This window comes from Arvicola amphibius, chromosome 8 (assembly GCF_903992535.2).
Source record: "Arvicola amphibius chromosome 8, mArvAmp1.2, whole genome shotgun sequence".
Taxonomy (NCBI): domain Eukaryota; kingdom Metazoa; phylum Chordata; class Mammalia; order Rodentia; family Cricetidae; genus Arvicola; species Arvicola amphibius.
In genome coordinates this window covers 131,154,999-131,170,911 of record NC_052054.1, presented here as the reverse complement: position 1 = coordinate 131,170,911, position 15,913 = coordinate 131,154,999, and the positions used below count along the sequence as shown (strand labels likewise).

General features: G+C 37.2%; 1 protein-coding gene across 4 annotated transcripts in view; it reads left to right on the top strand.

Annotated features, from left to right (window-relative positions):
- Window positions 1–12,056, top strand: part of Nbeal1 (neurobeachin like 1) — a 204,009-nt gene extending 191,953 nt beyond the window's left edge. For all 4 annotated transcript variants that reach the window (XM_038338491.2, XM_038338490.2, XM_038338492.2 and 1 more), the window contains 4 exons: window positions 8–169; window positions 1,181–1,329; window positions 2,588–2,723; window positions 4,112–12,056. In XM_038338491.2, coding sequence (XP_038194419.1) covers window positions 8–169; window positions 1,181–1,329; window positions 2,588–2,723; window positions 4,112–4,213 — 549 coding nt within the window. In that variant the 3' untranslated portion in view covers window positions 4,214–12,056. The remainder of the gene's footprint in view (window positions 1–7; window positions 170–1,180; window positions 1,330–2,587; window positions 2,724–4,111) is intronic.
- Window positions 12,057–15,913: the final 3,857 nt, after the last annotated feature.

Below are 15,913 nucleotides of genomic sequence, written 5' to 3'. Positions count from 1 at the left end.
TGTGTAGGATGGTACTGTGATTATACATACCATTCAGAAAGGTCAATACATGAGGACTTTGCGGCCACCTTGTGAGAGTTCCTTGTCCCTGACCATTCCCAGTTTGGCTGTCTCTTGGGAAGGACACATTGTCATCTATTCCAGCTTGGAGGAGAAGCCCACTCTCAAGGTATTGGCTTCTGTGCAGCAGGTGTGGGCCGTCACCAATGCTATCTCCCCTCACTGCAGGGGCAGCTTTCCTATGGTTCAGTTGTTCTTTCTCATTGTCAGATAGACTTCTGCCACATTATTGTCCTGATACTTATATTTTATTTCAGATACTTCTTTTGGCCTAATATTATACAAGGTTTCGAATGTAATTCCTTTTTTTAAAAGATTTACTTATTATGTATTCAGTGTTCTGTCTTCATGTATGTCTGTCTCCACGCCAGAAGAGGGTATGAGTTCTCAGTACAGATGGTTGTGAGCCACCGTGTGGTTGTTGGAAATTGAACTCAGGACCTCTGGAAGAGCAGTCAGTGCTCTTAACCTCTGAGCCATCTCTCCAGCCCCCTCAAACGTAATTTCTTTTAGCTAAGGATGTAACTTGGTTGTTAGACTGCTTGCCTTGCAAGCATTGGAACCCTAGGTTAACTACCTAACCCCACATACACAAAAAGCAATTAAAAAAAAAAAGACAGGGTTTCTTTGTATAGCACTGGCTGTCCTGGAACTCACTCTCTAGACCAGGCTAGCTTCAAACTCAGAGATCCACCTGCCTCTGCTTCCTGAGTGCTGGGATTAAAGACGTGTGCCACCACTGCCAGTGTTAGTATGAGGTATATCATGAACTTCAAGTAGCAGTGATAGCCAACATTTCTTTTGTAGGTAAGACAGTGTAGAAATAAACTGGATCCTTATATATTCATTTCCTTCTAATAGTAAAGCTTTTAAATATAAGGAACATCTTTTTTAGGAATGTGAAATATTTTTGAACAGGAATATTTTAACTCTTTGATTTAACTCAGTTGTTTCCATGGCAATAATTATTTAAAGTCAATCTGATAATTTTCTGTATGCTTTTTCTTTGAATACAGTCATGTTTTTATTCCAGAAATCTTTCTGATTTGTTACATTTTAATTGACAATATGAAAACTCAACTTTTATGCAAGATCCCTAAACTTTCCTGTTTCTTTATAGGATAAGAACATGTTACATGTGTTTTCTGTAAATGGAAGGCATCTGGGGTCTCAAGTCCTGAATGAGCAAATATCAGACATGTGCGTAATCGGGGAGCACGTAATCACTGGCAGCGTACAAGGGCTCCTGTCTATAAGAGAACTTCACAGGTAAGTGAATTAAATTAAAATGCTCAAACTGTCTGAAGAAGAGGTAGCAACTTACAGTTCAAAGGTTCAGTCTATTATCATCATGGTGGGGAGCATGGTGGTATGCAGGCAGATGTGCTGGAAAAATAGCTGAGAGTCCTACATCTTGTAGGCAACAGGGATTCAACTGAGACACTGGGTGGTTCCTGATCATAGAAAACCTCAAAGCCCACTCCCACAGTGATACACACTCCTCCAATAAGGTCATACCCACTTCAACAAAGCCACACCTCCTAATAGTGCCACGCTCTATGAAATTATGGGGGTCAATTACATTGAAATTACCACAGTGACCTTGTCTCATAAAAGATAGAAGAACAGACACCTGAGATTGTCCTCTGAGCTTCATATGTGTACCAGCCTTGCACACATTTGCAAGTCCCACACACAAAAGAAGCATCAAGTGTTCTGAGCATGCTGGAATATACTTACAATATCAGCATTTGGGACTCATTCCCTTTTCCAATGATAGCTTTGATTTTTTTTTCTCTTTCTCATCCTGATTTTAAGAGTCTTTTAAAAGAAGAGTTACAAATTAGAAAAATCAATGGACTTAAGTTTTAATTACAAACACACACACACACACACACACACGTATATGTAAATATACCTAAGTCATTGGGTTCTCCGCTTTCTAGTCTTTAAATAATCAAAGGCATTTATTGTAATGGAATAGCAGACAAAGCAAAAAAGACCTGTTTTATTAACCTCAAAGATAACACACATGCACTTTCTTTGGGACTTTTTATTCACCTTTTACTTACAGATAAAAACATTTAATGAAAGAATTTATATTCTTGGTATTGTGGTGTTTATAATAATTGACCTTGAAGGGTTTAAGACTCTTTAGAAGTTGCCAGTCAAGGCAGCACATTCAGGAGGACTGTGAGTTCAAAGTCATCCTAGCCTGCATAGCAAGCCTATCTCAGAAAACAACAAAAAGGGAAGTTGTGTTTGCAGAAGAATTTAAGAATTGCTAGGATCTGAATAATCAGAGGAGTGAGTGTTGTTGAAGAATTAATAGGATTTGAAATGGAGATGAACTGAGGGGAATTATAAGAAAATGAACTACAGTTGGGGATGTGGTACTGTATGCCTATAAATCCAACATCTGTAAAGTTGAAATGCAGAGGTAGATGATGAAGTTACCTTCCATGTATAACCTTCTGTGTGTACATCCTCTATGCCTGTAACTATATCTGGTTTTTATCTCTTCTAGTTTGAATCTCAGCATCACTCCATTAGCCATGCGATTACCTATCTACTGTGTTTCCGTAACCAAAGAATACAGCCACATTCTTGTAGGCTTAGAAGATGGCAAATTGATTGTAGTAGGTGTTGGCAAGCCAGCCGAGGTAAAATTCAGCATCATGGATTCTCCCTTACTATTGTGGGTTCCTTCAGTCCTTCATCCTAGCTGCTTCAGAAATCTCCATTATGAATAAACTGAAACATAAATTTGATGTTTCAGAAAGAGCCAAAGTATAAAGTTGTTAAGTGGTAGTGTTTATCCTACGATAAAATTAAAAGCATACTCATGGATTGGTCTTTGTATCACTGTGTGAATAAGAAAAATATTTTACTCCAAATCAAGACTCAAGAGAACTATGCAGATTGAAGGCATAAAAGTTCTTATAAAAATAAAATATAGGTTCCAACAGTAAAACTAATTTGATTTAATAAATACAAAGCATGACTTATTTATTATATAAAGACATTATTTTTTTAATTTGGAACTCCAAATATCTTATATCCATATCCTTATTTGCAGTGAGTTTACTGTAATAAAAAATTTACTTGCCTAATAGTCTTTCATGGATCTGACATTTGTTCCTCAGAAAACTTAATGACTCTACTCCAGGTAACTTAATGATTCTCCCAGAAAACTTATTATATAGAATTAAATTAGTCATTGCATTTTCTGTGACACTCTTAGCTTTTTCTGAGAAATGTAATATTGTATCTACAGGTGTTTCTTCAAGAGAAGAAATTAAGTTGGGTGGTAGTACATACCTATAATCCCAGTGCTTGGGAAGCAGAGGCAGGAGAGTCACCACAATTTGGGGGCCAGCCTGGTGTACATAGTAAGTTCTAGGCAAGCTAGGGCTATGTACCAAGATCTGCTGTCAAAACAACCACAGAAAAAGGCTAGAGAGATATCACAGCAGGCCAGAGCTTTTGTTGCTCTGCAGCTGGAGCTCAGTTCCAAGCTCTCACACAGCACAACCGTCTGTCATTCCAGGTCTAGGAAACTCACGCCCCTTCTTACCTTCACAGGCACCAGGCACATGTAGGCCAAATGCTCATTTGCATAAAATAAATAAATATTTTAAAAGAGAGTTTAAATATTTTAAACATGTTTCCATTTAACATTGAGGTTCTTGATAGTTTCCTGAATTGCACCCATCTTCCCCCTGCTAGTGTGACGATTACATAGAACTCCGAGTGCACACCTGTAATCCTTGCTAGTAAAGATCTGCCTGCCTCCTGGGTGAGTTTGGGGTCAGACCAAGCAGCTAGTGAGACCTTTTCTAGGAAAGGGGTGCAGCTCCATGCTCTAGAGAATTTGCCTAACAGGAGGCCTTGAGTTCAGTCTCTTGTACTGCAGTTATTAATCAAGAATCTTTTAAAATGTTAGCAATTTTGCTAACAAAACCTGTTCTGCACTTTACAAATTCAGTGTCATATATATTGATTTTATGTATCTTAATATCTATTCATTTCTCTGGATTACCTTAAACAGATGCGTTCGGGTCAGCTTTCTCGAAAATTGTGGGGATCTAGCAAGCGACTCAGCCAGATTTCAGCTGGAGAAACTGAATATAATACTCAAGATTTCAAGTGATTGTTATTCCCACCCCCTGTGATGGAAAACCAGACTCCAGTCCTTGCTTTGTCACCTCTACTCTCTGCTGCATCTCTCTACTCGCTGGAAGTCTTTAAGGATTTTATCTTAAAAAACATTTAAAGATTACGACGGTTTGATATCTGTATATTTGTGAAGATGTAGGTTGAGTTGTACTTTATGGCACATCCCTGTAATGCTATTTAAGAGGCTGAGGCAGGTAGATCTTAAGTTCAAGGTCAGCCTGGGCTACATAGCAAGACCTTGCCACAAAATTAAGTAAATAAATAAAGAATAAAAATACAGTTGTAGGTTCTATTAAATCAATTTTAAAAGTTTCATCAGCAATGAGTCTAGTTTTGTTAACCAGTACTAAAGTTGAATTGAGAAAATATATTTGATTCAATTTGGTAATCCATTCCTAAATCATTAAATCCAATTTTTAAAAAACAAACTTCTAATATTATATACTTAGATTGAATTCCCTTAATCTAAGCAAAATTTAAGACATTTCTGATAAAGTAGCATAGATGATGGAGAGTTGAGAGATGTGGCTTTTCATGTATCCTTAGATAATCATTTTTCTTTTTACTGACCATTACATTAAAAGCATAACCTTTTAGGCATTTTTTGTACAATTGAGTTTTCAAAAATTGCAGGTCTGCACAATTGGATTAAATACAAATATTGAAATAAACACTGGTTTATTTCCTTACCCCTACCTTTAATATATTTGTAATAAAAATTTATTAAATTGCATTATTCTTAAGTAACAAAAGTTGAATATGAAAAACTAGAGATAATTTTTACAAATGTAATTCATTAACAGTATATTTAAGCAAAAATGCTAACTGTGGCTTTGGTCAGCTGGTCCTTTGAGTAACATTTGCAGCACAATTTACATGTGTGAAATTCAAAATTTTGTGAATTTGTCTTTGTTAAGCAAAAACTGTACTCTCTATGTGGTTAATCCTTTCTATCCTGATGATCATGAGTTGTCAGTGATGTTCCAAGAGGTCGTGAAAGATGGAGTAACACTGCATAATTCAGAGTAGCCGTTTAGATAAAGTAGTATCTTTTATTGCATGTTATGTACAACTGTTTGGATGATAGGTATTTTGTTTCAGTTCGTTAAATATTACATTATGTCTAATTTTTTAAGTAAAAAAGTTGATTGATTTAATTTGGAATTCAAAGTAATTGTTATTTGTTTTTGTAAAATTGACTTTTGAGTTATCAGGTTAGAGAAGTTTTACAACTACAGGTATTGGAATCTGAGATTCCACAGGCTTTGGGAAGATTGGTGAATCTCTGAAGTTGTACAGAAATTTATATATGGAGTCTATTTTCGGGAAAGAATTATTGCATTATTTTTCTTAAAATGATCTGTGGGCAACAACAGATGATTTTACAATGGTAGCCTTTCAAAATTATATTCTCTCTTATTCTGCTGACCATACATTTCCTTATACCTGATTGTCTTTTCAGTTGAATCCTGAAGAAATCTTGATTTTTCATTTTCCCTCTCCTGTTGACCACAGTATCCTATGGTCTTTTCTTTATAATCCCATAAATAAGTTTTTAAAAATTTAGATGTAAAAGACTATGTTTAGGAAAATTTTCCAATATTTTGATTTGTTGTCATTCAGGATTAGTAAAACACTGTAAAATCACTGTTTAATAAGTTAAAATTGGCTGATTCGGGGGAAAAATAGCTTCAAATGGCACTGATATCACCTGGTAGAAAAGTAGAATTTGTGTAGATGTGATGATTTCCTTTTTGAAAGACTTCGGGAATTTGTTGGAAGTCTCAGGAGTCAACAGAGATGATTATGGTATAGGAAACATTTCTTCTTTCCATTTCTGCTCCCCCCAGTTTCCAGGTCCTACAGCATGATGCCGTCGGGACCATCTGTTCATAAAAATGTAAGGGAGTTCATGTCAGAACCAACATGATTGGGTGATTTTTTTCTTATTGTTGGGTTTATTTTTATTTATATATTTTATTTGGGGGTTTTGTTTTGTTTTCTTCAAGACACAGGGTTTCTCTGTTTAGTTTTGACTGTCCTGGAACTCACTCTGTAGATCAGATTGGCCTTACACTCAAAAAGACCCGCCTGCCTCTGCTGCCTCCCAAATACTGGGATTAAAGGCGTGTGCCACCACTGCCAGGCAATGACTGGTTATCAGTCCGTAGTAGAATGCTTGCCTATATTGTTCAAGATCCTGGGTTTACTCCCTAGCATCTGTGAAAGAGACAGAAAAAACAAAGACAGGTACTAAATGACTCTAAATCAAGACTTGGTAAGGGTTTCTTCTGGCACTTTATCCACACATGCTACTTTAATGGCACATAAACAAGAAGCTGTGTTCAGTTTTATATAGGTCTGGCCCGTGTACCAATCAATGTTGGATGTTAAAGGAGAATTATTCCTTTTAATTATTTTGAGGTTTAGAAAATACTAACTCTATTTTTGAAGAATGAACTTTTTGTTTTGTTGTTGTTGTTTGTTTGTTTGTATTTCAAGACAGGGTTTCTCTGTATAGCCCTGAAACTCACTCTGTAGACCAGGCTGTATTCGAACTCAGAGTTCTGCCTGATTCTGCTTCTTGATTAAAGGTGTGGCTCCCACCACCCAGCCAAGAATGAACTTTTGTATTAATTAAAATAAGCAAATCTAGTGGAGCTGTTACCTGAGTTAATATATTCCTCACGTAAGCAGTAGAGCCATGAAATTAAAAGTCAGTAGATAATATCACTAGAAAGATGCACTTTTACTGTGGAGTGTAGCTGTTATCCATAGAAACTTTCATTATGTATAGTGGAAGAAATTATTAGAATGGATTGATAGCTGGATATTTTAGTTAATGAGTATAAAGTCTCATCTTGGCTGCTGTTGGTGTCAGTTCCTCTTTTCAGGACTTTTCATCTGCTTTTGTTTCTTGATAGTAATGATGAATATTAAAATCTCAGTGTCCTGGTAATAAGAGATTTATACTAAGTTAATGTTCTTTATTTTGGGAAGTGAGGTCAGAAGTTGTTTTGCTGTTGTTGGTGGTGGCAGTGTGTTATGTGTGTGCACATTTATACAATTTGCTATATGTACTTAGAGAATAAAACACTGTAATATATAACTTCCCCCAGTCAGTATTCTGTTGTTGTAAAATTGAAGGAAAAGAAGAACAAATCAGAGCATGAAGTCAAGGAACTGCAAAAATAAAGATTAGCACTAACTTTGTAGCCAGTGTTGCCTGTGACAGAAGTTTCTGTTAATTTCCCTTGGTCACAGCTCACCCTTCTGTGGGAGAAGAGTGTGTGCCGAGTCCGAAGTCCAGGTTCTCTGTTTCCTTGTGATACACACGGCACTATTCTTCACAGCACTGACCGAAATACTGCATACTACTAAAGTACGCCCACAAAATTAGAATTTAGACTTGAAGACTGACTCGTAATCCTAGCTTCTTTATATTTCTTTTGAAATATACTAAGAAAGTGAAACCGAGTGCCAGTTTTTTGCTTAGTGTTGATAGAGGCATGGCATTTACCTGTAAGTATAACATTTTTACTAAAGATATCTCTAAGGAAAGCTTTAATTGAATTTTGAGATGTCAGTTCTTTTAAAATATGTTTATAAAGTAAATAGCATCATCTTTGCCTCCTTTTCATTAAAAACACGAGACATTTACTGTATTTAATATGAACAAGGTATTAAATGTATATTACCCTATATCTGGGATGTGTGTCTGAAGGTGTTCTCACTTCTCACATTGCTAAACCTATTTGCTTAGCCCTATCTTTACACTTTTTGAGTGACATGTACAAAATGAGATGTATTATTTTTACTTGCTAATCTGTTTTCATTTTTCATCTGACCCAAGCCCTGATGTAAGTGTTCTGTCTCTAACAGAAGCTGTTCTCTCCCCATTAAGTGAGCACTCAGAGACATCTACCACTGGCACCAAATACTCATTCTTGGTACTTTTTCCTAATTTGTGTGTGTGTGTGTGTGTGTGTGTGTGTGTCATGTACTTAACATTTTGTTTGTTTTAGATGATCCCATATAAACATTGTTCTGAAAATTTTCCTCGAAGTGCTTTTTCTGATGACATTAGGCAACAATACAACGCTGTCAGGCTTTACTATTACTTACTGCTTACATAATTTAAATATAGCATTTTCTATATTTAATTATATAATTATAGTGCCACTAATTATTCCCAACACCAGCCAGTGTCTTTGTTTCATATGGACAGAACCACTGTATTTCCTTTTCATTATTAAAAAGTTCATTAATTTTATCATGAGCTCTTACACCTTTCATATTTGATAGTCATAATTTACAATTACCTCCAATAATATTGTCTGCTTGCTATTAATATTTCTTAACTCAATATTTTCCACACCAGTATTTCGACAAAAAGTGCAAATTTTTTTTCCAGTATTGGGGAGTGAACTCAGGGCCTCACGCATGTTAGGCAAGAATAAAAAGCATTAGTAATCAGTGCTAAAAGAAAAACAGAATCAGATATCTTATAGCATTGAAGTTATAATGAGTTCTCCCACTATGAAAGCATTGAATAAATCCTCCTAAATACTTTTGATGATGTTTGCAGGTATGCCTCTGTATGGAATATTCTTTAATTTTTTCATAGGTTTTAGAAGTTAGAACTGATAGAGCATTAACATTTGAGAGATTTAGGCTAGGGATATATCTTAGTGATGGAACATTTTCATTTGAAGTCCTGGGTTTGGCGTGGGATTCTTTGCTCCACTGAGACAGTAGAGAGCCTCACACATAGAGTTCTACCTCTGAACTCAGCACCTCAGCTCACAGAGTGGTTCCTAATTTCTGTAGGATTCATCAGTAGGCTATGCCTCAGTAACACTTGTGACTTTCACGGGTTCAATCAATCCCAGCTCTCAAAAATTATAAATATATGTATGTACATATAATGTATATAAATGAATTTGTGCCTAAATTGCAGATACATTTTTATTTCTTGAAAATCATGTGACCATTGTAGAATATAGGATTTATATCTCTGCTTTTTGGTTACCATGAAGTATAATATATGAAAATTATGTGGTTTCATTTATTATAAAAAACCTTATATAAAAATAGCCACATTAGGGGCTGGAGAGATGGCTCAGAGGTTAAGAGCACTGCCTGCTCTTCCAAAGGTCCCAATTCCCAGCAACCACATGGTGGCTCACAACCATCTGTAATGGGGTCTGGTGCCCTCTTCTGGCCTGCAGGCATACACACAGACAGAATATTGTATACATAATAAATATTTTTAAAAAATAGCCACATTAACAACTTAAGTTTTTTTGGCCATAGTTATTCACTAGACACATTTTTTTTAGACTAGTATCTTTACTGACACAACACAGAAGTGGTTTTTAAACACATTGCAAGACTTGGACACATGAAGATAATTCTTTTTGTGTCAAAAAGACAAATTCAGAGGCATATATCTTTCCCTAATGCACAGAGCAAGTTGAAAGTCACTGATTTCAGTATTCTTTTGTCTATGATACAGTTTTCTTGTTAACCTGGAAAATACAAACCTTGCATAAATTAACATAAGAGTGGCCAAATTTCATCATTTTGAAAAATTAGGCAAAGTGGTACACGCACATGGTTCCAATTTCTTGGGAGAAGGAGATGGAAGGACTGCCTGAGCTGGGAAGTTCAAGACCAGCCTGGACAATGCAGTTAGCCTTCATTTCAAAAGAAAGTAAATAATTTTAATTAATGTTACAAAGGTGACTGTTAAAGAAGTGCTGCTGCTGTGTATTTCCTTTTATAATGATTATTTTAGTAATTTATACTTATTCATAATTATAATAGTCACGAAGTGTTTCACTGCTTGATAGTGCTATTATAAATTAGCAATGTGACGTGAGACTAAGGACAGTTAGGATTTAGATGAGATTGAAAAGTTTTACTGACTAAAGTACGAACTATTTTTAAAAGAAGTCTTACAAAGCAGTGGTGGTGCACACCTTTAATCCCAGCACTCGGGAGGCAGAGGTAGGCAGGCGTTCTCTGTGAATAAGTCTTTATTTAAGATTATTTAAGTAATACATTCTGTTGACATATTAAAATTGCATGCTTTCTTATAGTTTAGTCAAGTTCCTTTTTTCTCTTTTCCTTTTTTCCTTTTTTTGTTTGTTTTTTGTTTGGGGGACAGATTCTTACTGTGTAGTCTTGGCTGGCCTGGATGTATCTTTGTCAATGAGGTTGGTTGCAAACTCAGAGATCCATCTGCCTCTGCCTCTCAAGTGCTGAGATTTTCAAGAATAGACATAATTATTTTGCTCAATAGAAGTCAGGGAGATAACAGTAGTTAAATTTAATTGAAAATAAATTTGTATTGTATTGGAATTAAAGAAAAAAGATTTTGGAAGTTTAAATGTTTTGTTAGGTAATCCCTAATGACTTGCATATAGTTTTACACTCATTCCAAGATTATGGTATATTACAGTAGCTCTATATTTTTTTTTTCAAGACAGGGTTTCTCTGTGTAGGTCTGGCTGTCCTGGAACTCACTTTGTAGACCAGCCTGGCCTTGAACTCACAGAGATCCACCTGCCTCTGCCCCCCAAGTACTGTAACTAAAAGCATGCGCTGCCACCAGCAGTTTATCACGACTCTTATTGCTGGAGACCTTTTACATTTTGAACATTTCTTTTTTCTATTCTCCGTTTTATTCTCAAAGACTGTGCTTCATAGATACCACCAAAAGCATTTTATATGTAGTTGCTGTTACTTATAGTCAAATTTACATAAGAAAACTTTCTAGGAAGCCATGTGACTTTCTGCTAAATTCTTTTACAGGATAAACCTATCTTTCTCTATCAGATTGCTTTTGTACAGTTGGAGACAAAAAAAATAGCAAAAAAGTAATCAGATCTCTAGATAGCCATTCTCTATCATTCATTGTTAAATTAAGACAAAATTACAAACATATTTGATTAATTTGACAGTTTTTCTGGGACACATTAATTAGAAGCATTTCTGTTTTAACAGGATGACAGTCTTTTGATTACACGAATATACACTAACTAGTTCAGAAGGGTTAGCTGAACAGCCAAACTGACTTGTTTAAAAACAAGTTTTTATACTTCTTACCTGAGTATGGTAGTGGACCTCTAATCCTGACATAGGCTACAGCAGGAGGATTGCTTCAAGTTTGTGAGCTACCCTGACTATAGAATGAAGTCTCCCCCCCCCCCACTCCGTGTGTGTGTGTGTGTGTGTCTGTCTGTCTGTCTGTCTGTCTGTCTCACCATCACCACCACCTTAGAAATTGTGCTGCTAGTTACTATTTAAGGAGTCGTATTTATCTTAAAATGTCCCTTTTCATTTGTTCACTGGAACTGATTAAATGAACAAAAGGAATAGTAATAAGCCTCCTTTTATGTTGAATTACTGTCTTGCAAACTGTCACTCATTGGGTATGATCTTATATGCAAAAATGGTGGTTCAAAGTTGAGCAAGGTTTAGACTTTTTAAGGATGTAAATAACCTTAATTAGCATTCTGATAACCAAATCATTGGTGCAATTCATTCTGCATACATCCATCTGAATCTATATACAAGATGTATTTTGTTTTGTCATATAAATATTTTTAAGAATTTCAATGAATGTATATGAGTTAATGTTTGATTTGTTTCTGTATAGTATGATCAAAAATAGTCGAAAATTTTGCACTTGGTTAATCCCTTGGAAATTTACATTCTGATATTTTTTAAGGATGTACACTTATTTTGTACATAATAAACTAGCTTTGTATATGACAATGGTTTGAATCTAATAAAAAATGACATTGTAATGGTAAAAATAAAACACCCTTCCCCGAGGGACAATGGGCCAGGGCCACAAGAGACAGGGAGCCATGCAGCAGGTGAGAGACCTTGACAAGTTGGTGGTTGGCAGTCCCACGAAGAGCCACGTCGGTGAGAGACAGACAGATAGGCATGCCATGCAGAGTGAGATTGGATATTTAGTTGGTGGGTTATGGAAGGGAAGGGGAGAGGGAGGGAGAAGGAGGACAAGGAGAGAGTGGCAGAGAGAGAGAAGGGAGAAGAAAAAGAGCTCACAGATTCGAAGTGGAAGGAAGATCCCCTTGCCTAGATGGATGATGGATGGGGGAGAGAGTGGGCAGGGCTTGTCTCTTAAAGGGACAGGACAGACCACTGCAGACATTTGTCATTTGACTTGTAATCCTCAGTTTATGGAGTTTGACTAGAATGTGTTGTGCCTACTCAATTCTTTGAGTAGACAAAGAATTGAATGCAGTAGTTAGTAAACAGAAAACCAAGAACTATTTGTTTTTTATATGAGAATCCCCTATGATCTACACAAGTATTAGTGTTATTTCATCAGGCTTTATTTAAAGTTTTCTCAATAAAAATCACCTTTAGTTTTCATGTTTTGTTAGCCATAATATTTTGATTATGAAATTTGACTTTTATTTTTATTATGCAGCATCTTTTTAATTTGTATCCACCTAACTGTTAAATCCTGAACTTTAAACCTGATAGACAGATATTCTGCTGTTGAGCTTACATGCCCAGCCTTGGTGTTTCAGTTTTCTGCAGTCTAAGCACTTGTCCCAACCTTCCTTTTTGCTAAGGTAGTGTGGAAAACAGATGCCCCAGCTTCTTGCTGGTATTTTGTCTCTGTATCCAGAACCACAACAGAAATGAACAGTAACTTCAGTACCATGAGCTGGTCACAATACTACATTTTAGTGAACGTTCTTCACAAGAACTAGAAACTTTCTGCATGAATTCCTCAAGATTCCTAAATCAGTGCACAGTCAAAGCCAGGCTAGTGACAAGATTAGTCAAAACTGTCTTTTGTTAAATCCATAAACCATATCCAGCATCAAATGTTTTCAAATTATAATAAAACTTACAATATCACATCAGTTAACAAAGTCATAATTTTGTGCTTCGGAGATTATTTCTCAAAAAGATTGCAAAAAGCACCCAAGTGATGCTGTTGCTATAACAATGACCCCATCTTACAGTTAAGAACACTTGCTCTTATACAGGATTCAAATTCAGTTCCCTACATCCACATAGTGACTCAGCCATCACTAACTCCAATTGCAGGAGGTCCAATACCCTCTTCCAAGCATGCACATGCACTCATACACATAAAATGATAAAATACACTTTTTTTTTTTTAAAAAAAAAAAAAGGTCTCTTGCCAGGCGGTGGTGACAGACGCCTTTAATGCCAACACTCGGGAGGCAGAGACAGGTGGATCTCTCTTGAGTTTGAGGCCAGCCTGGAATACAGAGTGAGATTCAGGACCGGCTCCAAAGCTGCACGGAGAAACCCTGTCTTGAGGGGAAAAGTAAAAAATTAAAATTAAAAAAAAAAAAACAGCAGGGAAAGAAGAGGTAGATGTCTACTTGTCTCTGGCATTATGTGGGGCTGGAACATACCCAGAACCGTATGCTAATGGCTATTCATCCTCTAAAACACCGCCCTGCCTCTGTGAATACAGTACAAAGGGTATTAGGCTAGAAGCTAGTTTAGGAGAAAGAAAGAAAAAGAAAAGCAAAACAAACAAAAAAACAGAAGGGCTCCGATACCTAGCAGGTACAGTGTGGTTTCATCCCTGACACCAGAAAGGGTGAGATCCCGTTGCCTCGGGAGATTTTTTGCCTAAAATTGTTGCTATATCCCTACATTGTGCATTTCACTGTTGTTGATCCGGACCATCATTTTAATGGCAAGTCCTTTTAAATTGTATTTTAAAAACCAACCCTTAAAACATCCAAGGCAATTTACTGCAAATCAGAATTAACAGCCGGAGGTCCTACCTGTACGCTATCTGCCACCGTGGCACATGTCTTTAATTCCAGCACTCGGAAGGCAGAAGCTAGAAGATCTCTGTCAGTTCCAGGGTAATCTCGTCTACATAGTTTCTTTTTTTTTTTTTTTAATTTAAAATATTTTTATTTAAAAATTTTTTTTGTCTTTTTTTCGTTTATTTTTTTTTATATTTAAAAATTTCCATCTCCTTCCCTCCTCCTCCCCCCTCCCTCCCCTCCTCCTCCCCCTTTTCTCCCCTCCTTCTCCCCCTTCCCTCCCCTTCCCTCCACCCATACCTCCCCTCCCTCCCTCTCAAGGCCAAGGAGCCATCAGGGTTCCCTACTCTATGCTAAGTCCAAGGTCCTCCCAACTCCCCCCAGGTCCAGGAAGGTGATCGACCAAGCTGAGAAGGCTCCCACAGAGCCCGTCCATGCAGAAGAATCAGAGCCCAGCGCCATTGTCCTTTGCTTCTCAGTCAGCCCCCGCTGTTGGCCACATTCAGAGAGACGGGTTTGGTCGCATGATCCATCAGTCCCATTCCAACTGGAGTTGGTGATCTCCCTTTAGTTCTGTCCCACCGTCTCCATGAGTGAACGCACCCCTCACGTTCCTGACTTTCTCCCTCATGTTCTTGCTCCTTCTGCTCCTCATCAGGACCTTGGGAGCTCAGTCCGGTGCTCCAATGTGGGGCTCTGTCATTTTCTTCATCTATCATCAGGTGGAGGTTCTATGGTGATATGCAAGAAATTCATCAGTATGGCTATAGGAACTGGCCTTTTCAGGCTCCCTCTCCTCAGCTGCCCAAGGAACTAACTGGGGGCGTCTCCCTGGAAACCTGGGAACCCCTCTAGGGTCAAGTCTCTTGACAACCCTCAGGTAGCTCCTTAAATTAAGATATATGCTTCCCTGCTCCCATATCCACCCTTCCTATATCCCAAGCACCCCACTCCTCCGAGCTCCCCCCATTCTCCCCTTCACACTTTTCTCGTCTACATAGTTTCAAGCTAGCCAGGGTCACATTGTGATACACAGATTAATAGAAATGAGTTAATGTAAGATATAAGAGTAAGCCAGAAATACTCTTAAGCTATTGGCCAAACAGTATTGCAAATGGTATAGTTTCTGAGTAATTATTCTGAGTCTGAGCAGCTGGGAACAAACAAGCAGCAAACCTTGCAGCTCTTTTAAGAGGCCCCACCACCACTTAACAGCATGCTTCTTGGTGGCAGTGACTTGAAACTCTGTAGAGTTGTGGCAATAAACATGGCTCCTTCCAGCACTTCTGCCTTGAAGCTAGACTCTCAGAAAGCTAAGGAATGGGGTAGAGCCAGTCATCAAAGCCATGGCTTTAATCCTAGCCTATCGCTTAGCAAATTAAAGACTCATGTGGTCAAAAAAAGAGAGATATAAAGATAAATTCAAATGAAAAAAACCTCTAAATGGTTTACAGTTTAAAATATATGTTTAAATAGGCCAACCAGTTTATAATTAATGTAGGCCTCTGTGTGTTTCTTTGGGACTGAATGGGACCAGGTGGGACAGAAGCCTCTGTCAACACAGGAGAGTTTGACGGTTTTCTTTGGGTACGAGCCAAGGCCATCCTGAATAACATGAGATCATGTCTTAAATTTTATATACTAGAAATGATGGGGTTTCTTTAATAATAAGCAGGGAAAATGTCTTGAATTAATTCCTTTTACATAAACGAAAATCTTTAAATCAAGTAATTTTCAGATTTAAGGGTACTTTAATTTGAGAGCTGGGCATGCAGCTACTCAGGGAGGTCCTTGAGTTTGGCGCCATCTTGGGCAATGTAGTGAGATCCCACTTCAAAACAACCCTAACTTTATTAGGTAAT